The following is a 22,019-nucleotide window of genomic DNA, read 5'->3' as shown; positions in this document are numbered from 1 at the left end:
ATGTGGCTGTGTTCTTGGTGGCAGTTACTGTAAATCTCACAAATATTATACATTTTCACCTTTATTCTTTGACATTTTGAATACAGATTCATGCAGTTGCTTTGTCCCTATGTAAATTGAGTAAAGTCATCCTTTAGCGTAACTGGTGTTGACAGTCCACCGGTTGTTTCATCATCTTCCTAGTCTCTCATTTTCACAAATAACCGGCTTGAAACCAGTCTCGCCATGTCACTGTCAAACTTGATTCCTTCTCGTCACTTTCTATTTTCAGCTGCTTGTCCATTTCTCAGTGTTGTATGATGTAATGTCTTGTGTTTCTGAGATCAGAGCAGCCTGGTCGGTGTGTGTGTGTGTGTGTGTGAGAGTTCATTCGTGGGAGGCGTGTGATGGGTGGACTTCTGGTTCAGACTAATCATTAACACCAGCAATGGGAAAGTACATGTCTCTGCCTATTAAAGGTCCTGACCTGATTTCTCTAACGCTTTCACATTGGGCCAAATTTACTCCGTCCCCCTGCTCCACACTCCACCACATTAGCTTAATTCTCAAGCACGTTTGAATGGTTCTGAATGCGTCTGTATTAGTGCCAGGAGATGTTTGCTGAATGGAGATGAATGTGGCAGTCCACTGTTGCTACAGACATGACAAAAATCCAAAAGAGGCCAGGAAAGCATAAAAGAGATGACTGGTAGATTCGTTCTTAACCTCTGTACTGAAGAATCTGGTGGGACCTTTCTCTCTTTCTTTGTGCTCCCTCTTTTCCCCTCGTCCCGGTTTTTTTGTGCTGGGTAAAGAGCTCCAGAGAGGCTCTATAGAGTGCTGATGCAGCTGGAGAGAAGCCTTTCTTAAAGTCCCACTCAAAATTCCCACTATGCATTTTGGGAAAGCAAGGGTACATCTTTAACCCAGTCTTTCTTGATGATTTATTTTGTGCTCGCCGTCTTCTCTTTGTTCTTGTTCCTGCCTTCCTTCCTTTTCTTCTCAGGATACTGTAGCAAATTACATTAAATATATTGAAGAGAAATGACTTTTAAAGAGAATGACTTGACTATGACTTTTATTTATTTGTTTAGCAACAGTACAAAAAGTTTTTAGCACCCCCTCCCCCCAAAAAAATTTAAATGATGGATTGTACATAGAGATTATAGCACATGCTAATTCACATTATTACTAGTAAATTAATTTTCTATTAATTCAGTCTTCAGTGTCACATGATCCTGCAGAAATCATTCTGATATACTGATTTGGTGCTCAATTATTAATAATGGTTTTTACTGCTTAATATTTTTCTTGAATTTGAATTAATAGGAAGTTCAACATTATAACATTATAAATGTTAATGTGTCATTTAATGTGACCTTGCTGAATAAGTTTTTTTTATTTTTTTGCTTTTTTGGAATGGTAGTATAATGGTAGTACAGCTTCCACAGAAATATGAAGCAGCACTACTGTTATTTATCAACATTGATAAGCTTTGCGTCACAAGAATAAATAAATCACATTTTAATAAAAAATATATTCAAATAGAGAACAGTTCTTCTAAATGGTAATATATATTTTTTGGATCAAATAAATGCAGCCCTGGTGAGCATTTGATTTGAAAACAATAAAAAAATCTAAATCTACCAAACTTTTGACCGGTATTATATAAAGCATAATTAAAATCAAATACAATTCTCGTTTCTTTTAAACCAGCCCTTCACCATCACTATAAAAGAATGTAAATCTGGGATTAATTTTATTTAATTTGGAAACACATTGAGAGTTTATTTGAATGGAGTTACATTGAAATAACACGTGAATTGTTATGTAATCTGCACATTTAAGCAGATATTTGGCAACTGCTTTGCGTGCGAGACATGTTTAGTTGGGTTAAGCGAATGTAAACTGGACATTTGCCTAGCGGATGTATTAGTCGTATTAAATGCTTTTAGTCCCTCGAGAGCAGGGCTCAGAGTGCTAAGTGCATCTGGACTATGGGAACACATCTTGGCCGAGGATAGATCAATTCAAGGTCAGAGAGTGGCTTCCTTCTGTTGTTGTCTTCACAGACATTGCTACACCAGGCATCATGGCCGCCGGATGTAAGACTGACTCTGTTTGCAAGTCTGAACCATTTATACGAAGTGGAGTACGACTGTTTTTCTGCCTGTGGTGAGAAATGTTTATAACCCGGCTAATTGTCTCTTCTCGGTTAAAAGGCTTCTCCCGTCGCACGTGTAAGTGAGCGTAAGCTGACAGTGAGCCGGGTAAGATTGATCATTACCAAGCAGCTTTCCGGCGTCTGAGCGAACGCTGAGCCTTGAGGATTGATCTGCTTTCCCGTGGCAGAGCCATCGGTCTTCTTAACAGCCTTGATTATTAAGGAGGTGGGCTAAGCTGTGTGGATATTACAGGGGCGGGGCTCCGATTAGCGAAATGAGTGTCATCTATCACCGCGCTGCCGGGACAGAGACCTCCTTGATTCTCTGAAGAGGAAGGAGATGGACGGCGACCTTTAACAGCATCCTCTGACACAATGACTGCGATTCTGTCCTGATCCGCTGAACCAATGAGTGATGATGGCAATGTAGTGCTTAATTAGTAGACGTACGATTATATCAGATGCTGATATCCATTCTGTCATCAATTTTTTTTTCTACAAACAAGCTTCTGTTAAAGTTGTTGATCTCATCTCAGCAGATGGTATTGCAAACATCATCTCAAGTTATCATTCTCTGTGCTTGATTTTTCCATTTCAGTGCCGTTTTGAAGATGAATGTGGCAGTTGTTCTGATATCTGTTCTTACTGAAGTAGAAAATTGCTCACAATGTCATTTAGTCTTGCACATTTAGTTTTTTCTAGACATCTAGTTAGTTTTTTTTGTTTTTTTCTGGTATTTCTGCTGTATTTATGACAATACTGCTTGTTTTTAATTAACAAAAACTGGAAGTGTTGATAAATTACTTAAACAATACATTTATGTGATTTATATTGGATTTAAGATTGTGTTTTTCAATAAAAAATTACAAAAATTTTTTTTTGTTTTTAGCATTTATTTTAGATGCTTAATTATATAAGTTTGTATTATATAAATAATACAAAAAATACTGGTTCTGTTTAAAATGACATAAGAATGAGTAAATTATGAAACAAAACCCTTCAAATTCCAGTGTGTCACATTGCCAACAATTGCTGTTGCTTACATTGCCTCAGATCACGAAACCTTATTGTAACTTTGATGACCCCTCTTGTAAGTTTGCTGAGGCCAAGGCAATATATCAGCTGATATTTGGCATTATCAGCATTTATATTTTTTTTAAAGAATATATGATTGCCACTGCACACAGACTTACTAGATTACAGAGTGCACTGTAGGTTGTTTACTTCCTTTTTATTTTCATGTATTTATTTTCAATTTTCTTTTTGAAAATGGCATAATATGATTACAGAATCAAGAGGTTTATCTAAATATAAATTTGTTTATTTTATAGATATTTTTTTAATCAATTTCCATACTTTAGTAAATGTTATGTAACATGAGTTACATATATATATCATTGCAGCAATTGTTATGCATGTTATTTACTAAATTAAATGGTATGATATCATGATATCAGCTTTATATCAGTTATTGTCCACCTTGTTCTCGGCCATCACAAAACAATACTGGTCGGCCACTAATTATGATATTAATGGCTAATTATTGAATCCATTGATAAGCTTAGTTTATTTTTATCAACTACTCAACACTGTTTATTTATAGCATGTGGTATCGATTTAGTATCTATGCCAAATAACCGATAACACATTTGAGTATTGATCATCCCTATCGTCTTCCATCTTTCCCTTTCTTCAACAAAGTGTTCAGTGACGAGCTTTGGCCTGCTCTCCCTTAGAGAATCTCATTTAGCAGCTGCTTGTTCTCCATGGCTCTCTTTCCCACCCTGTACTGAAACACAGCGAGTGGGGTCACGCGCTTCAGGTAATGAATGAACCCGAAGCTCGCAGCCAGCAGAGTGGAATGACTGATTTAAAGCACAGGGACATTTCTATCCAGCTGCTGCGCTGTCTTGGCCAGCCTCTTTCCTAATTGAACTGTCCTTTAACGGCCACTTTTAAAGAAAACGAGCTCTGCCTTTGAGCTGCCATATTTGCATTTATGAAATACAGCCCAGCGTGGATACTCATCTCACCAGAGGTAATGAAATCCTTTATGTGGTGTAATTGTGTGTGGGAGGCATCTCTTGAGTTGTGTGCTCCGTTGTGATGGATGTTAATATTAGAATCGTCGCCTCATTAAAGACATACAACAGGCAAAAGAAGCTGAAATGTGTCTGCTCTGTCCTCTGTAGATTAATTTATGGTGTGTTTATCGGCATTTGAGTTTAAAGCCCATAATTCACAGGTCAGATTAGTCTTTTGTAACCAGACGTTTGATTTAGACACAAGGTCTGGTCCAAACTGCAGCTCATTCTGGCCAAGAAGCTCTTATTTAGATAGAAAGTGACCATCTGAACCACAGTTTGTTTTGTTTTTATTTGAGTTTTGATAGTGCTTGCCAGTTTTATGTGTAATATGCATCAGACGGTCAGTGGACATAGAGTGGGCGGTCCGCTGGTGTACTGCCTGAGGCCGAGTCTAGAGTAATATTGTTTTCATGAAGACCCAGTAAGTGTACCAAGAAAATAACATTAGCTGGGTTTCCATGCAAAGTTAAGAATTTAACGCTCCATTCAAACGGGGCATCGGCATCAACGCTTGACGGAGGGCGTGTCTGAAGCTTGGTGCTCATGCGACCATCATAGTGATGACAGCCAATCACATTACTTTTCTGGTGTTGCATGAACAGGATTGGCTAGCGTCTGCACTAGAGTATTTTCATAAGGCGATCTGATTGGCTGACGCCTACGTTGGCGCTTGAAAAGTTGAAAAGTTTTCAACGTCTGTCACAAGCAACAATTCAGTTTGGCAACGCTTGACGTCACTCCATTCAAAGTAAAAAGAGGCGTTGAAGAGAATAAAATTGTCACTTCCTGATAAACTGCCAGTAAATATCACTAAGAAAAGTGGGAGAAGCCACTGAGCATAATAATTTTCATATAGGCCTATAATAAATTGCTTGCACCTCAGTGTGAGCAGACAAAATTCCAGAAATCCCTTAATTCACAAAAAAATCTTTTACGCTTGCTTAAAAGGTGTTTTTTGTCGTGTTCGAAGAAGGGTTAATGCGAATAATGAGAGATGGAAATACATTTTCCAAATAAATTCCCCATGCGCATCAAAAAAGTAATGTGATTTGCACGATGGGACGGCATAACTTGACTAACCAGCAGACCTATCTCGTTGCACAGCATCTGAAATATTATGGTCATTCTTAAGTGTCAGAGCAAAGTCTGTCATCAAGGTATTTCTGTATAATTGCCTCTCTTACACGAATGTGTTCCCAAACAGCAGGCATCCACCTCCGAAAGCAATGACCATTTATCGAGTTTTGTCTTCTCACTCTCAGGTGCAAGTAGAATTTTTTGATGTGCATGGAGGAATTTATTCGGCAAATTCGTTTCCATCTACCATTATTTGCATTAACCCTTTTTCGCACAAGACAAAAACCACCTCAAAACGTTTTTGCAAATTAAGGGATTTTTCCCCCAAAAATTTGGCGTTTCCATCACTTGTTTCTCACGCGATACTTCAAAATGCGCATTAAAACAGAGTGTTAGAAACATAGCTACAGACATGAGCATAAGGAGTGGTAAAAAATACTACTAAAAGTGTAGTAAAAACTACAATATTCAGAAACCAATGCATATGGGATCTGCATCACATGTGCGTTGTAGGCAAAGCGTGAAATGAATGAAGCATTTTATATAGCGCTTTTATTGTGTATTGCTATACACCCAAAGCGCTTTACAATCATGTGGGGGGGGGGTGTCTCTCCTCAACCACCACCAGTGTGCAGCATCCACCTGGATGATGCAACGGCAGCCACAGGACAACGGCACCAGTGCGCTCACCACACACCAGCTACAGGTGGAGAGGAGAGAGAGATAGAGCCAATCAAGTGGATGGGGATTATTAGGAGGCCATGATTGATAAGGGCCAGTGGAGGGACTTTGGCCAGGACACCGGGGTTACACCCCTACTCTTTACGATGAGAGTCATGGGATTTTTAATGACCACAGAGAGTCAGGACCTCGGTTTAATGTCTCATCCGAAAGACGGTGCTCTTTTGACAGTATAGTGTCCCCGTCACTATACTGGGGCGTTAGGCCCCACACAGACCACAGGGTGAGCACCCCCTGCTGGTCTCATTAACACCTCTACCAACAGCTACCTAGTTTTCCCAGGAGGTCTCCCATCCAGGTACTGACCAGGCTCAGCCCTGCTTAGCTTCCATGGGCAACCGGTCTTGGGCTACAGGGTGATATGGCTGTGGATATGACATGAAAGCTGTTGCTCACGCATACGCACCCACATGCGCATACCCTCTCAGACTCACTAGGTCTGCCCTTCTCTTCTAATGGCTGTGCATTTGACTTAGTAGCCATGCCTAAAGCCTCTCTCAGCAGGAGCACAGAGCTTTAAGTGCGCTTGCCTGAAACACCATCAATACTTAATCAGTCCATTACTATTCAGTGCATATTTAATCCTTCAGCAGCTCGCTCTCACATCTCGGGCTAGGCGTTTAAAATCGGCCATGCCAATAAACCCGCCTACTTACTCATTTATGGGTTTAGCAATTGCCTACTATCATTTCTGTCATTTTGCTCGGAGGAACAAGAGTGCTCCGTGTATTTTGAAAACTTCCGCTCAGCCTTTGACAGTCTCAGTCATTTTTAATGGCTTTTCTGTCCGAAGGTTTGGCTGTTTATTTAATGAGACCAATGGCATGGATTAAGTGGCTTATCCATTGCGAAAATGCTTTTCTGCCTCACTTGATTTTTATTGCTCATACTCTCTTACTAAATCCTCAGATTCATTGTTTGCTTTGTTTCTTAGGCTTGTTAGTGCTGTTGTCAGCTATATTTAGATACATCCGGTCTCACTGTTTAATGGAATGAGGATGTTTATATCAGTTTTAGTGGTCAGCCAATATGAGTTTTTAATGGCCAGGACTGATATCTACAGAACAGGTCGATATAATGTCATTATGTGATATAATGCACAATTGTTGGAACCAAATCAAAATTTACTCAAAAGTGACACAAACAATTAGTCAAGGGGAGCCAAATATCCAAGCAGATTATTGTCCACTGATCTAAATATTATCAAATATCGTCTTAAGCAACATCTCAGTTTATCGACATCTTCATGCAATTTGCTTCATTGTTAGTCAAGTATGATTGCAGGCTCCATCAGTAGCAACATAGTTCAACTATTTGTCATTTCCTGAAATCATAGTTCCAACGAACATCCGCAAACTGCATCTCAGTGTTGTGTGGTCAGAACTACAGCTCTTAATCTGTGGTTAACCTGTGGTTAGTTTCTTGTTAGTATGACATGTAGGCATAAATAGATCATGCTCTTGAGCAAAATAAGCAAGATAACATTCAGTACAGTCTATAGGTGTGCCAATTCACATTCCTGCGTTCTGTTCTATTCAATGGCAATTTATAGTATAAATAGTGTGAGCAGTGTGTTCTCACTAAAAAAAAAAAACACACTTCAAATACCCAGGGAAAAAAGACGTTATCAATTGACAAAAACGAAATTTGGAATATATATATATATATATATATATATATATATATATATATATATATATATATATATATATATATATATAATACATTTGTGTGTGTGTGTATATATATAATACATTTGTGTATGTGTGTGTGTGTATATAATACATTTGTGTATGTGTGTGTGTATATATATATATATACACAAATGTCATTACATTTGAGAAGAGAACCTGGTTTAAATGGCTGGTTCAAAGTTACTGTGGTTTCAGTTACAGTTAATTTCAACAATGATACATTTAACATTATTGAATTACATTATTGTACAGGGAGCGCACCTTTTCGGGCAAACAGCAATGTTTTGATAGCACTACAGAGCCATGTGTTTCCATTTTTCAGCGAAATGAACCTGTGAATGGATTACTATTTATCACCTTTAAGCTCTTGAATGAAATATTACTGTATCCTCCAACCTTATTTTTGTTTCTTGACTCCTCCAGTCTGTCACACATTCTCCTGCTATATTCTCTTCCTTCCTCTGGTAAATGGGTTGGGTGGAGGGAGTGTGAGCTCACCTGCCGATCAAGATGTGTTAAATAGAGCATATGTAATCATGTCTGTCTCTCGTCTGAGTCATGCATTTGTCATAGAGGCTTGACTTAATGTCTTATTAAAGGAGAAGTTCCAGACCTTTTTTAAGGACAAATTTAAGGCAATTTTCAATCTGATCTCTACACTTTCCTTGGAACTTAATGAATGTTATAGTTGGTCAGTTTGTCATTTATTAAACTATTTAGGTTCTCGACAGTTTTTCAATGGAGATTCTGCTCTTCTATTTCATATCATTTTTTCTTTCTCTCTTCTGGCAGTGGGACTCGATGAAAGATGACAGAGGAGGTGATTGTTATAGCCAAGTGGGACTACACAGCTCAGCAAGACCAGGAACTGGACATCCGGAAGAACGAGCGTCTGTGGTTGCTGGATGACTCCAAGACCTGGTGGAGAGTCCGAAACGCATCCAACCGCACCGGCTACGTCCCCTCTAATTATGTTGAGCGCAAAAACAGTCTGAAGAAAACCTCACTAGTGAAGAACCTGAAAGACACTCTCGGTAAGAAGTCTCACAGCTCAGTGGAGCATTCCATCAATTCACAGTCCTGCCAAACTAGAAAAGTCCTTTTAAGGCAAGTCGGTTTATTTAGTAGGCATCTTGGCAACACCATCCGGAAGCTAGTTTATATGTAGGCAAATAGAATATCTACTGGGGAGAAAAACGAAATCTCCAGAACTGCTAAGTGCCCATAACATGCCAAATCATCAAAATCTGACAATGACTGGGAATGCTTGCTCTACTTTTTCATTCAGTTTTCAATTTGACAACAGTCTTTTTCACGGCCTCAGCCTTTGGAAAGTAGACCAGTCAGATTTAAGGTTAAGAATAGTTGGATCATTAAATCTAAATGTCATACTGAAGAGTCTGTGCAGGTCTAGACCTCATACTCCTTCAGTAGATGATGTGTATGAAACGCCCTCGCAGTTGCCATGCCCTACTTCCCCCATACGCCTCCGGAACTTCATGCCTTTAACGCTCAATCTGTCATCTCAAGGCACTAAGGAAGACTCTTGGGACTGTCGTTTTTTTTGCAGCGAGTTGTATACAAGCCAACAACACAAAACAAACACTGGGATTTAGGAAGCAGCTGAAGTTCCTTTGATTGCATGTGTTATGCTTTATAAAAAAATGAGTGAATTTATTGTTGAGATAATTTGAGGTAAAGTCACCTTGAGGGGCCCTTCTTCATTCATTCAAAATAAAACATCTTAATGTTACAGTATCTATCACAACACCAAAAGCAGGTGAAGAATCTGAACACTTGCGTTTTTGAGGGCATTGTTTTGTTAGAACAGGATTCATGGGATTTTTTTTTTTTTAATGAAAATGGACAGTATTTAAATATGTATCTCATGTTTATAAGATTGGTGTGGCCCTAGGGGCTGACACTGGAAGTCAAGCGCCCCCTGCTGTCCATTAGCATATCCACCAATATCCTCACTATACTGTTTAGACCTCAAAATAAACCTTGGTATGTTGTACTTTTTTGGAAATATACAGAGATGATTTTTATATTTTCTGTGGTCTCTTGCTAAACAGTTATTTGTCCTTAAAAGAGTGCAGAATCACATTTGCCATTGCTGGCAAATAAATATTTTCCACAAGTGCAAGGTATCAGTCAGTCCTCCCATGGGCAGTCTCGGGACCTACATATGGGTAAGACACTACAGTTGTGAGGATTAATGGACTTCTAGCTCCAGTGCATCCTCAATTTCTGCGCTTCTCATGAAATGCCTGAGTTCTAGGCCAGAGCGTTTCCATTTCCATGTGCTGCAGATGGAGAAAAAGAATCCATGGGTACTGGTTGAGAATGTAACCTGGAAAGTTTGGAAAGAGAATATGGAAAACTTAAAAAAGCTCTTGCATTGTCAGACCAGAATTTCATTGGATTCTGTTTTATCTAAGATACTAACCACATCACAGTGACCAGTGTATTTTTATGTATTTTTTAATCTGTTCAAATCATTAGTATCCCTAGATAAGAGCATGCTTATCCCTGTCTATGTGTTTGTTTGTCCCATATGTGATTACCATGAGTTAATGAGCTCTAAATAACATTTTGTTATTTTGTTAATGAGCTCTGAACAACAGGAAGCAGTGAATCGATAATGTCTCCTCTGCTGTGGGGGGTAGAGACATGGAGAGGTTTAATAGCTACTGAAGTTGTTAAATGCAAAGCATTTTCCCCAAGCAGGTCCCTGAGACAGCCAATGAAATTAGAGTAGGCTTTCATTCAGCATTCATGAAAACGGTATTACATTTTTACCTGCGTCCTTTCCATTGTGTTCCATTGTGTGTAAGTGAATGTGTATGAATTCCAAACAGGTTAAGTGGAGAATTGTTAAAGCAGGTCAGACAAGTGTTGAAATGAGACTCCTCATTCAAATTTAATCTGTCCATCCACAGCAAAGCCTTCAGATTTTGGGATAATGAACAGTAGGAATGGATCAGCGCAGTGTGGTTGACTTTTGTTTGTTGATTTTTAATTTGTGAAATGACTTGGAGTTCTAGTTATTCCCTAATAATATGTGGAACAAAGATAACGGAGGGGCATTTTCTTGTATACCAAGAGGAAGGTCATGAATATGCGTCAGTGACCTTCTAAGCTAATTCTGCATTGGGAATTGATTCCCACTGAGAGGCCACAGGGGACCTCTGATTGGTGGTTGTCACGGACACCTGCACTCAAACCCTCCTTCCATCCTGTTGAGCTCAAAAGCTATCACTCTTTGAAGATCAGAGGATCTCGCTAAAGAACTGTCAGCGTACACACTTGCACACTTCTTCTTGGCACCTCTGAGCTCCAGTACTCACACACACTTACTATCATTCCACTTGCATCTCACGTGAGTTGTTCTGTGAATCGGCATTTCCTTATAAGCCGTTTCAACAAGAAAACAAAAGAAGTGCAAAGAATGTGGTTCTGTGGTGCGAGTAGCTGCTTGACCAGCCCAACAAAATCAGCCTCACTGAGAAGGTCTATCCTTCAAAAGCAATTACTCCTCTTTTGAATGGCTGTCAATGGAGAAAGATGCTTTTGAACAAAGTACCTATGATGGTGTAAGTACAACATAATTTTTTGACCCTTTGGGTTCAACAATAGCATGAATTTCTTGCAGGTTTACTGTTAGTCAAACCAGTGGCAGATATTTTGAAACATAACTTGTGTTTGTTAAAGTGTCTCTCATTATTGACTTGCTTAGTCCACAAAAGGATGTATCAAGGGTGCAAAGTGGCCTCAAACAGGCACTTCATGACTGGCTTTATTACAAATGGGACACCCTATGGTCTCATGGATTTCAAATAGTAAAGTTCACCATTTGAGCAACCAACTGTGTTTACATTAAAACCACATTAAAAAAGGCCATTTTGACAAAGAAATACATTTGATCATTTACATGCGCATTATGACACAGCTTGATCGCTCTTCACAGTATGTGCACACATACAATCATGGCCAAAAATATCGGCACCCTTGCAATTCTGTCAGAAAATGCAACACTTCTCTCGGAAAATTGTTCCAATTGCAAATGTTTTGGTATTCACGTGCTTATTGTTTTTGTTTGCACTGCAACAACACAAAAAAAACAGAAGAAAAGTCAAACTTGATCAAATTTCACACAGAACTCAAAACTGGACTGGACAAAATTATTGGCACCTTGTCAAAATTGTACGAAATAATTGCTTTTCAAGCTTGTGATGCTCCTTTAATTTGTATTTAGACGCACATGTGACAAGTAACAGGTGTGGGCAATATAGTAATCACACCGCAACCAGTTAAAATGGAGAAAAGTTGACTCAACCTTTGTGTTGTGTGTCACACTGAGCATGGAGAAAAGAAAGAAGTGTAAAGCTTTGTCTGTGGATTTGAGAGAAAAAAATTGTGGAAAAACATGGACAATCTCAAGGCTACAATTCCATCTCCAGAGATCTTGATGTTCCTGTGTCCACTGTGCGCAATATCATCAAGAGGTTGCTTCTCTTCTGCCTCTGGCACTGGATGCCTTGACTCTGTGAACGGTATTATGAAATCTGGTGATTACCAAAGAATTTTGGGGCGCAACGTAGTGGCCAGTGTCAGAAAGCTGCGTCTCCACCAGAAATGTCTCCATCATGGATCTTCCAGCAGGACAATGACCCGAAACACACTTCAAAAAGCACTCAGAAATGGTTACAAACAAAGCTCTGGAGAGTTCTGAAATGGCCAGCAATGAGTCCAGATCTGAATCCCATAGAACACCTGTGGAGAGATCTCAAAACAGCAGTTGGGAGAAGGCATCCTTCAAATCTGAATGACCTGGAGCAGTTTGCAAAAGAAGAGTGGTCCAAAATTCCAGTAGAGAGGTGTAAGAAACCCATTCATGGTTACAGGAAGTGATTGATTTCAGTTATTTTTTCCAAAGGGGGTGCTACCAAATATTAAGTTAAGGGTGCCAATAATTTTGTCCAGTGCATTTTTTGGGTTCTGTGTGGAATTGTCAGATTTGACCTTTCTTTGTTTTTTTTTTGTGTTGTTCCAATGCAAACAAAAAAATCAAATAAATATGTGATTACCAAAAATTTGCAACTGCAACAATGTTCTGAGAGAAGGGTTGCATTTTCTGACAGAATTGCAAGAGTGCCAATATTTTTGGTGATGATGTGATTGTTCAAAAGCCCAAAAAAAAAAAATCCTAGTATTGATTTTATAATGTACTACTTTTGACACAAATCTTGCCTTTTTTATTTTCCTATATTTATTTTAGCTTGTTCATTTGACTGATGCTGTTGGGGTTCTGTCACCTTCTAAAATATAATAAGCACCTCAATGTGGACCATCAGGTGTAGGATAGAAACAGTCTCCCTAATAGAGGCAGGGCTCAATGAAAGACAAATGGAGCCTGCAGCTTTACTCTGGGTTAAGTTCCAAGCTAATCATATAGATGGGGAGTTAATTGTATGAAGGGATATTTGGGTACTATTGTGGTATGGAGCTTAATGGACGGTATAATGGTGGGGGAGCATTGATGGTTGGATGATTTTGCCTGTTAACAAGTCAGTTTTATATTTGACATAAAAAGACGTAGGTAAACTGTAAGTGTAAAGGTTAAGGAGAAAGGGGTGATTGCTTTCCGGAAATGTGAGTTAATGAACGGTTATATTGCCAGCTTGTGGGTGTGCAGTTGTGTGAGTGCCTTTGTGGAACTGTGTATGAGTGTATGAGTGTCTGGCTGCATTGGAATGAATGTTCCGGAACGGCCATGAGGGAGTCTCCGTTACTGTATTGCTTGTAGTAGTTTGGGGTACCATGGTTTGGTCACTTGAGATGGGCCAGGGCAGCTCTTCAAATCTCCTCTGCTCAAGTCAACAGCTTCATCCCTCTCTGGGACTTCTGAAAAGAGGCTTCACATTGTGTCATCTCAAAGACTTCTTGTACGTGGTTTTCATAGATTTTTCTATCTTCATTCTCCTTTTTTTAAGCCTTCTCAGGCGTTCCTCTCACGTATTTGTCACTGGTGGTGGGACGTGCTTCTATTTCTAGATTTCCCAGAAGGTCTTTGTTCTGTTTTTGTTGCAGTGTTCATTCCCTGTCAGCCCGAGCCTCAGAAGTACATACCACTCTCAGCCAACACAGTCTCAGAGTTCCAGGGAAAAAGTTTCTGCTCCCTTTGAACTGGAAAATTGACTGTTAACACTTCTTGTTTGCAATCCAGGTCACTCCCACATCACAGAGTTTTGAGTGCTGTTACAACTCCAGACAAGAAGTTGATGTGTAGAGCACTAATGCTAACATACAGTATATATGATCTCCTTCGTTTGCTTTATATCATGATTGATCATTGAAGCCACTTTGAGTACTTCTTCAGGTACACAAGCCCATCCCTACCTTCCAGACTGCAAAGGGTCGATATCTTAGTCTGACGTCAGGAATGGTTTCAGATTCATTCGCACCTCAGAAAGCCTTAGGTAGAGGTATTTCCAGGTTAATGTGCAGTGTGGTGTGAGACTGACAATCCCTAGGGGAAGTACCTGTTAAGTGTACTTCAGTGGTCAAGCACCCAGGAGTTGAAGGCTGATGGAAAATGGCCTTCTTTTTTGTCTTCACACATATCTATTAGAGCGTGCAAGAGATGCTTGTGTGTGCAAGCACGCATGGATGCATGTGAGAAAGCTTTGCAGATCATTTGATAGGCTCCTAGAAAATTGTGACAGACATCAAATGTTCTCTTGCATTCGCAAGGCTCTGTTATTCTGTGCGTCATTACTTTCCAAATTGACTTCTCTTTCTCCTGTCAGCTCATGTCAGATTGTTTTCTTTTTTTTTCCTTCTCATCCTCCCCTTGCACCTTTTCCATTCATATTAATATGAAGCAGCTCCAGCATACTGCCCCTGTTGCCTGGGAGGACCATTGTGTTTGAATTGCTCACAGGGTTTGGAGTCTGCAAGGAGTTACCAGGCCTCAGCTCAATTTCCACACCTCACTACGCTTTCTGTGTACTCTGTTCGCAGTGACAGCACACCAAGCGTACATATGCACACACAAAGCATCTGATTGTGTGCTGTATGTGGCCACATGAGATCAGTAGAAGCGGCAGGAACATTGGCAGTGGCAGATCCTTGTTGTTACCTGGGAACAAGTGAGAGGGCTTATTTTTGGCTGCCTGTCAAGACACTGAAATGCAAACTGGGGTCCTACTTAGGATACGACGGTGGTACCTGTCTGTTTCACTGGCATTTAGATGATGATTGTGTTTACATGTACAACGAAATGCTGGTTGCTGTCAAAAATCAGCTCATTATAAAAACCCAACAAGAAGATTTTGAAACCATAAGGTTTTTCTCAGGTTTTGTCGCCAAAATGTGCAGAAGACATGCACACATTGAATAAGCCACCAGAATGCTGGCAAAGGTCTTTACATGCATGACAAAATTGGAGTTATGGACAATGACATATGTGTACTGAAGTTTTTGGCCTGTTCCCTATGTAAGAAAACCAGGTTTTTGTTTTTGACACTCATAAAGAATATTTTTTTTACTACTACTGTTTCTGTATTTATGATTTGGAAGTTTCTGTGCTTAAACCATTGTCTGTTTCTTAGGTTACTTGTTTCTTTGTTAGATAACCAGATCAGAGTAATCCCACCTCTCTTTAAAGCTGAATTTGAAAGTCTTCGGTCCTTAATCTCTCTTTTCTTCCACGGTTCCCTATGCACCCCTAGGACTCAAGTGTGTACTTTTTTGCCCTCTAACACAGTCTGCTCTGTCACATCACTAGTCTTGAGTAGATCAGCTTCTATTTGCCCAGAAGTGGTGGCAGTCTTCTGTAGTATGAGAAAATGTAATGCTTTAAGATATCAGTGAATTTAAGGGTACTTTGCAGTCTGTTTCATTAAAGAGTAGGAATGGGAATCATGAGGAATTTAAAGCAGAAGTGTGTCACTTCTGTGCCACTTACATCACCAGATTTGTCCCTTTTGGCATTGAAGAAACAAATGTTGTTTCTGTCTTTTTGACCAATTTGTTTATAAAAAATAACAAAAAACAAAAAAAAACCTTGAGGTGTTATTGTGGTCACACTGTATGTTTGTTGTTGCATGTGCAATCAGCAAATACATTGCAATAGAAAGGCATGTCATCTATTTCTTGTCAGTGCAGTGTTTCCCATACATTGATTTATTTGTGGCGGCCCACCACAATATCAAACCTGACCACCACAAATAGATTTTCCAAAAGGTTTTCAGTTCGCTTGAATAAATATGAGCACTGCACGCTTCAAAAACAAAACGCAGCGGGGGTGTTTTTATATCACTGTATCTCTGAAGGAAACTGACTGTCTTCAGAAAAAATTCAATGTCATTTTCATTTCATCTTGCATTTAATGCCTGGTAAAGCAGCGTTTATGAGCGGAGCGCTGCTTTGTTTACAGCCGTTACCGGGGAAACCTCTGTCTGTCCTGCTCTAAAAGCACCTCCTGCTGGCAAATCGGATATTGTGCGTAGGCTATACTATTGTTATTGTTAAGCCCCACAAAAGCCACAAACACATTATAAAACACCATAAAGTTTTCGTGCACTATATTTCAAGTGTTCTGAAGCCGTTACATAGTTTAATGTGAGGTACAGATGAATATTTAAGTCAAGTTCATGTAAACTCTTCTCTCTGCCGTGGCTGTCATCCTCCATTCAGTGTTCAAACAAGATTATTAAATGTTCCTAATATTATACTTGATCTATAAATAAAGATAAATGGTTTTGCATAAAAGGACTTTTAACTTGCAGGACTTTATCTTTGTACTCTTTTCAAAATCACTGGACTAGAGAGCTCTATGTTCTTAACGAGCACAGTAACTGAAATTTCAAACTGTTAAAAGAAAAGGCTCAATAAACTATCGCACAGATTTAATACACTACGCATTAATATCTCTTCACTTTGTGCTTTGAACCTTTCTATGCAGTGCGCTGTGACTCCGTGTTGCTTCAAGCACATCACGGGATGCACATAAGCACTTTGTGCCGCTCTGTATTTGGAGCCTTTCGTCTCATAATACTTTTGCACAATGAAAGATTATTAATAGCCTTTCTTGTTTGTCTCATCTATCATATGTGTCTGCCTCATTACTGTGCTATACATTTAAAAGAAATGTCTTTTAATTTGACAGTATATATATTACTTGTTTTTCATGAATGTATTTTAAAACAATACAGAGAGCAATGTATATCATTTTACATTTTACATTATTGTTATGCCTATGCATTGGCTCACCTATTTTATTTATGCAACTCTTAAGCACTGGTAAAAGCTCTTCCTTGGAAAAGTTAGACTAATTGATTTAGTGATTCATTGTTTGAATGATCTGTCAAGACTCAATCAATCAGTCGTTATTTCTGTTTTGACAGCTTTCTTTTAGATTTCTACTTCCTTACTGTTATGCGTCTCTCTATTCCACTTAGGCCTTGGAAAAACGAAAAGGAAGACTAGTACTCGTGATCCATCTCCCACACCTAGCACAGAGGCAGAGTACCCATCCAATGGCAGCTCAGGAGGAGGTGGAGTGGGCGGGGCAGAGCGGATCTATGACCTGAACATTCCCGCACAGGTGAAGTTTTCTTATGCAGCTGAGCGTGAAGATGAACTCAACCTCATAAAAGGGGAGAGGGTGGTCGTGATGGAAAAGTGCAGCGACGGCTGGTGGAGGGGTAGCCATGGCGGCCGTGTCGGTTGGTTCCCATCCAACTATGTCCAAGAGGAGGTGGGATACGCAGACCATGATGGCGTTTTTGGAGACTCGTTGGGGGGCTTCCGGTCCTTGAAGGTGGGGCAAGGGGCGGCGATGGTCAACGGCCGGCCAGGAGGCTCTGGGAGCTCCGTTCTGCATGTGGTCCAGACTCTGTACCCCTTCAGCTCAGTCACAGAGGAGGAACTGAACTTTGAGAAAGGGGAGACGATGGAAGTTTTGGAAAAGCCAGAGAACGACCCAGAGTGGTGGAGGTGTAAAAACAGTCGCGGCATGGTCGGTCTTGTGCCCAAGAACTATGTGGTAGTGCTCAGTGATGGGCCAATAGCGAAGGGTTTAGGGTCAAGTCACGGCTCCCCTCACATCAGTCACACAGTTCCCTCACGTACAGGCAAATTTGCTGGAAAGGATTGGTACTATGGTAATGTGACACGGCACCAAGCTGAGTGTGCACTTAATGAGAGAGGAGCGGAAGGGGACTTTCTGATACGGGACAGTGAGTCATCGGTAAGTTGGACTGACTTTCCTCACATCTGCATGCCAAACTACCTATTGCAGCAACCTGCCCACATAGTTATGCAGCCCTTGTTGAGTTATGTAACGAACTGTATTGAAACCCAAAGTGGGTAGAAACTGCACTAGCCAACTGAACTGCACAGTGTGAACCAATTATTTGTGCAACCCACTGGATGGTGGATCAGTTTACATGCACAACCCACTGAGTGTACTGTGTGACAGAGACCAATTTGGACAGTATTGAATAAACCATGACACTTGCAAAACTTATTTGAATTGCAATGAGAATATGACTTCCCATAGTGCTGTTTAGAATGGGGTGGTATGACCAAAATAGTCCATAGGTTGCATCACATATTACATATATATGGTAATGCAATATATGTATGCTACGTATTACAAAATTTGCCTGGAAATTAATTAAAAAAATACTTAATATTACATAATTAATTTCAATAATGTGGTCAAATACTTTAAGAATGAAAGGTACTTAATTTCATGATCTTATTTTCTTTGAAACTTTTTGTGGAAGTTTTAATTGGAAGATAAGAATATTTACCAGAATATGTACCAAGTTGGTTTGCATTTAAATTATAATTAACGAGACAGTAAACCTTGCTTTTCTGAGACACAGTTTTCAATATTTGACCTTTTTCTGAATAGTGTGGGATTTTTCAAATCATGTTGTGGTATATGGTAAAGTAGAATCTCCACCGGTTGACATTTCTACCATCACGCAATATACCTGGGGTTGTGTTTCTGTTTGTCTTGTAGTCTGTCACATATGTACTTCCAAATGTGAATTTTTTTATTGTTAATTTGTAATATGGCTTTACAGTTAAAAGAAAGATAGATATGATACATGAAAAAGCTTGCAGACCCCCATGAAGGATCTTAACAAGAATTCGATCAGAGATCTTGGAAGGATAAAACCTGGAAATAACAAAGAACAATTCTTGATTTTTCTTTTCTTTAGTTCAATACAGAAATCTTGGATGAAGTTTTACTTCCCCAGAAGGCTGTCTTCTCTTGGCCGCTGTGTGTCTTGGCTTTATTTTATTTGAATCAATGCTGCCATCTGGTGTTTAGATATGGAAAAGCAGCAGCAACAACGTCCCATTCATTTATCTCTCCATGTCTGTTTTTTTTTCCCCCCAGCCCAGCGATTTCTCAATTTCTCTGAAGGCTGTGGGGAAGAACAAGCACTTCAAGGTGCAGCTGCAGGATGGAGTATACTGCATCGGTCAGCGGCGTTTTAGCAGTATGGAAGAACTTGTAGAGCACTACAAGAAAGCACCCATCTTCACCAGTGAGCAAGGAGACAAACTCTATCTCGTCAAGCCCCTTGCCTGAATTTGTCGCAGATGTTACCTCTCCCCCTGTGCACCTCCGTTCCCTTCTTCCCTTCTTTTTTTCTCTTGCTCCTTTCTGAAGCAACTTCAAGGACTATTTGACATTTGAAAGCCCAACAATGCCTCCACTCCTGTAGGGAGCAGTAGCAACTTAACATTCTTTTAAACAGAGATGTCCGTCCTTGATATACGTGCCCTGTTTGTTTAATGATTTACAGTCATTTTGGAGGTTTTGGTAAAGAAAAACAGAATGGCATTTCACTGAGCAACATCTGTAGAACTCTCTCCCAGCCTTTGGACAGCTTTGGACAACCTGTTGCTGGTTAATCCGCAACCTCAACCCACATTATATTGGTTTACATGTCTCTGCACAAAAGAGCATTACAGTATGTAAATTTGTAGCTCTTGTACTGAATTAGCAGAGGAGAATAGATTCATGTGCACGACTTCAAAGCAGTTGAGCATATAAAGAATGAGGAGTGTGATTTGGTTCCCTACAGATGGTGTGTCTCCATTCATAGAGCTCATCCGAAGGCCATGCAACTTGTCTATGTATGTTCACACTGCAGCTGCCTATCGCATTACACTGTCTGAATCTGAATCTGAATCCGAATCCAAACTGATAATTGAGATGACAGTCAGATTTCACCCTGAAATAAAGCGGTGCTGTCCCATCCTTTACAAACACTGTTTTTGCATCCCGCATACATGAAGGCAGTGTTTGGACTTCTCTGCTCCTACAATGCGAACATTTACAGCTTTCCAGGTATTTCTCGTGGATCTGAGTCACTTCAGGGTTTCTTCAGAATCAGGGTACTTCATAAAGGGAGATAAATGCCGCAGTTATGACAGGTGTTAAAAGAAATGGGGGGTAAAGAGAGAGATTGTAGCTATTAAGAGAGAGTAGTTTCTGTAGACAAGGAGAAAGTTTGAATGTGTGTCCTTTCAACCAAATGTGCCATCCACTTCCAGTTCTGCTACTATTGATGTCTTATTGCACCTCACCAACACGTCTTCTCTGCTCTCAGTAACACACAGTCGATTGTGAACACTAATTCAAGAGTGAGAAAACAAAATATGATTTTATTTCTTTACTTTTGTCAATTACTCTAAGTCTGTTTACCAATAAGCGTGTTGGTCAAGGGGTTTTCAGAATTTTTTTTTTTTTTTTTTATCTATTTGTCTGAATGTTATTGAGCAATGTTATTTAATTCCTCTTTCCACTGTATGTACATATATATATATTAAAAAAAAAAAGATATGGTGCATATATGAATCGTTTAGATCCAGCATTATGGTACTGTATTGAGGACAGTGTGGTGAGAATTGAAATACTTTTGTTCAATAAAAGTTTTGCAGAATAACTTAAAATGACCTTCAATGTCGTTGCCTGTGCTTTCTCTTCTTTTGAAGAGAATGAATGTATCAGTTCATCACAACACCTCATGATTGACATTTTAAAATAAGTCATATTTTTACAAAATATGCATGTGATGAGTGCAGTTCACCAGTGGATGTCACTATCACACAGCTCTAGAGTAAAACAGAAAATAACCATTCCATGTTTTCAGACCATATTGTCAATGATAGGTGAAGTAATGCCAAGCGCCATCTTATCAAAGTAGTATATAACAAATATTGATATTGGATAAATATAACATCCAGTATCATATTACTTACTGTATTAAGCAAATTAAACGTTTGCAGTATTTATTTACAGTAAATTTCATTTTTTTGCGTGTGTCAAATATTGAGACGTTTAAATTATTATAGTAATAACTGCTTATCCAATCTAGTAACATACTGCAGGTGGTTCTGTGATGTTTGTTGTGTTGTGATGGTGGACGGCACACACACACACACACACACACACACACACAGACAGACAGATTCAACCTCAGAGACATAGGCTACACCCTGGCTTTAAAATGTGGATATTATCATTTTTTTCTAATGATTATATACATATTAAATTACACAAAATGAAACCAATAAAGATATATAATGATACTGTTAGGGATAATGGTTGTACTGAACTGTAACAACATACCAATCATACTCAGCTGATGAAACATCTTTCCAAAAAAAAAAGTCTGTAGACAAAATTTCCATAAAATAGTTTTAAAGCAAGTTGTTAGTTACACGTGATCTAGGACCCAGTGCATTTCATCCTTCATAGTTTTTTATACTCGTCAATGTAAAATTCAATTTAAAATTCAATTTTATTTTCATTATCTTGCGCTTCTTTACTACAACAACAACATAATGCAAATTTGTCGAACTTAAATAATCAGTTTAATACCATTACAATAGGTGATCGTCATCTATTCACAATGTTTATGAGATATTTAATAACACTTTAGTCATTTTACTACAGTCAGTAATCTTTTTGGAAAGCGAGATGATGGCATTTAGCCTAGAGAAGAGAGAGTAAATGCACATTCAGACCAAGAACGACAGCTAACTATAACAATATCTGTAACCATAAGGTTTTAAAAATCTCTCTACGCCTAAAGCCACCTTCCCTTCATCTCCAACAAATGACAAGCCGATGGTCTAAAACAGACCACGACACAACTCAATCCATCAAAGTGGAAAAATATTGTTGGAATCACTTTCACAACAAATTTCCCCAGCTGATGAGCAATAAAACACTGA

The 22,019-nt window shown here is 39.2% G+C and overlaps 1 protein-coding gene across 1 annotated transcript in view; it reads left to right on the top strand.

Annotated features, from left to right (window-relative positions):
• Positions 1–20,714, top strand: part of nck2a (NCK adaptor protein 2a) — a 60,714-nt gene extending 40,000 nt beyond the window's left edge. Inside the window, exons 2-4 of the mRNA XM_058786924.1 lie at positions 8,535–8,776; positions 17,210–18,000; positions 19,168–20,714. Coding sequence (XP_058642907.1) covers positions 8,551–8,776; positions 17,210–18,000; positions 19,168–19,362 — 1,212 coding nt within the window. The 5' untranslated portion in view covers positions 8,535–8,550 and the 3' untranslated portion in view covers positions 19,363–20,714. The remainder of the gene's footprint in view (positions 1–8,534; positions 8,777–17,209; positions 18,001–19,167) is intronic.
• The last annotated feature ends 1,305 nt before the right edge of the window (positions 20,715–22,019 follow it).

This window comes from Onychostoma macrolepis, chromosome 09, assembly GCF_012432095.1.
Source record: "Onychostoma macrolepis isolate SWU-2019 chromosome 09, ASM1243209v1, whole genome shotgun sequence".
NCBI classification, from domain to species: Eukaryota; Metazoa; Chordata; class Actinopteri; order Cypriniformes; family Cyprinidae; genus Onychostoma; species Onychostoma macrolepis.
Note: the sequence above shows the minus strand (reverse complement) of the source record. Positions and strands in the feature narration are given on the sequence as shown.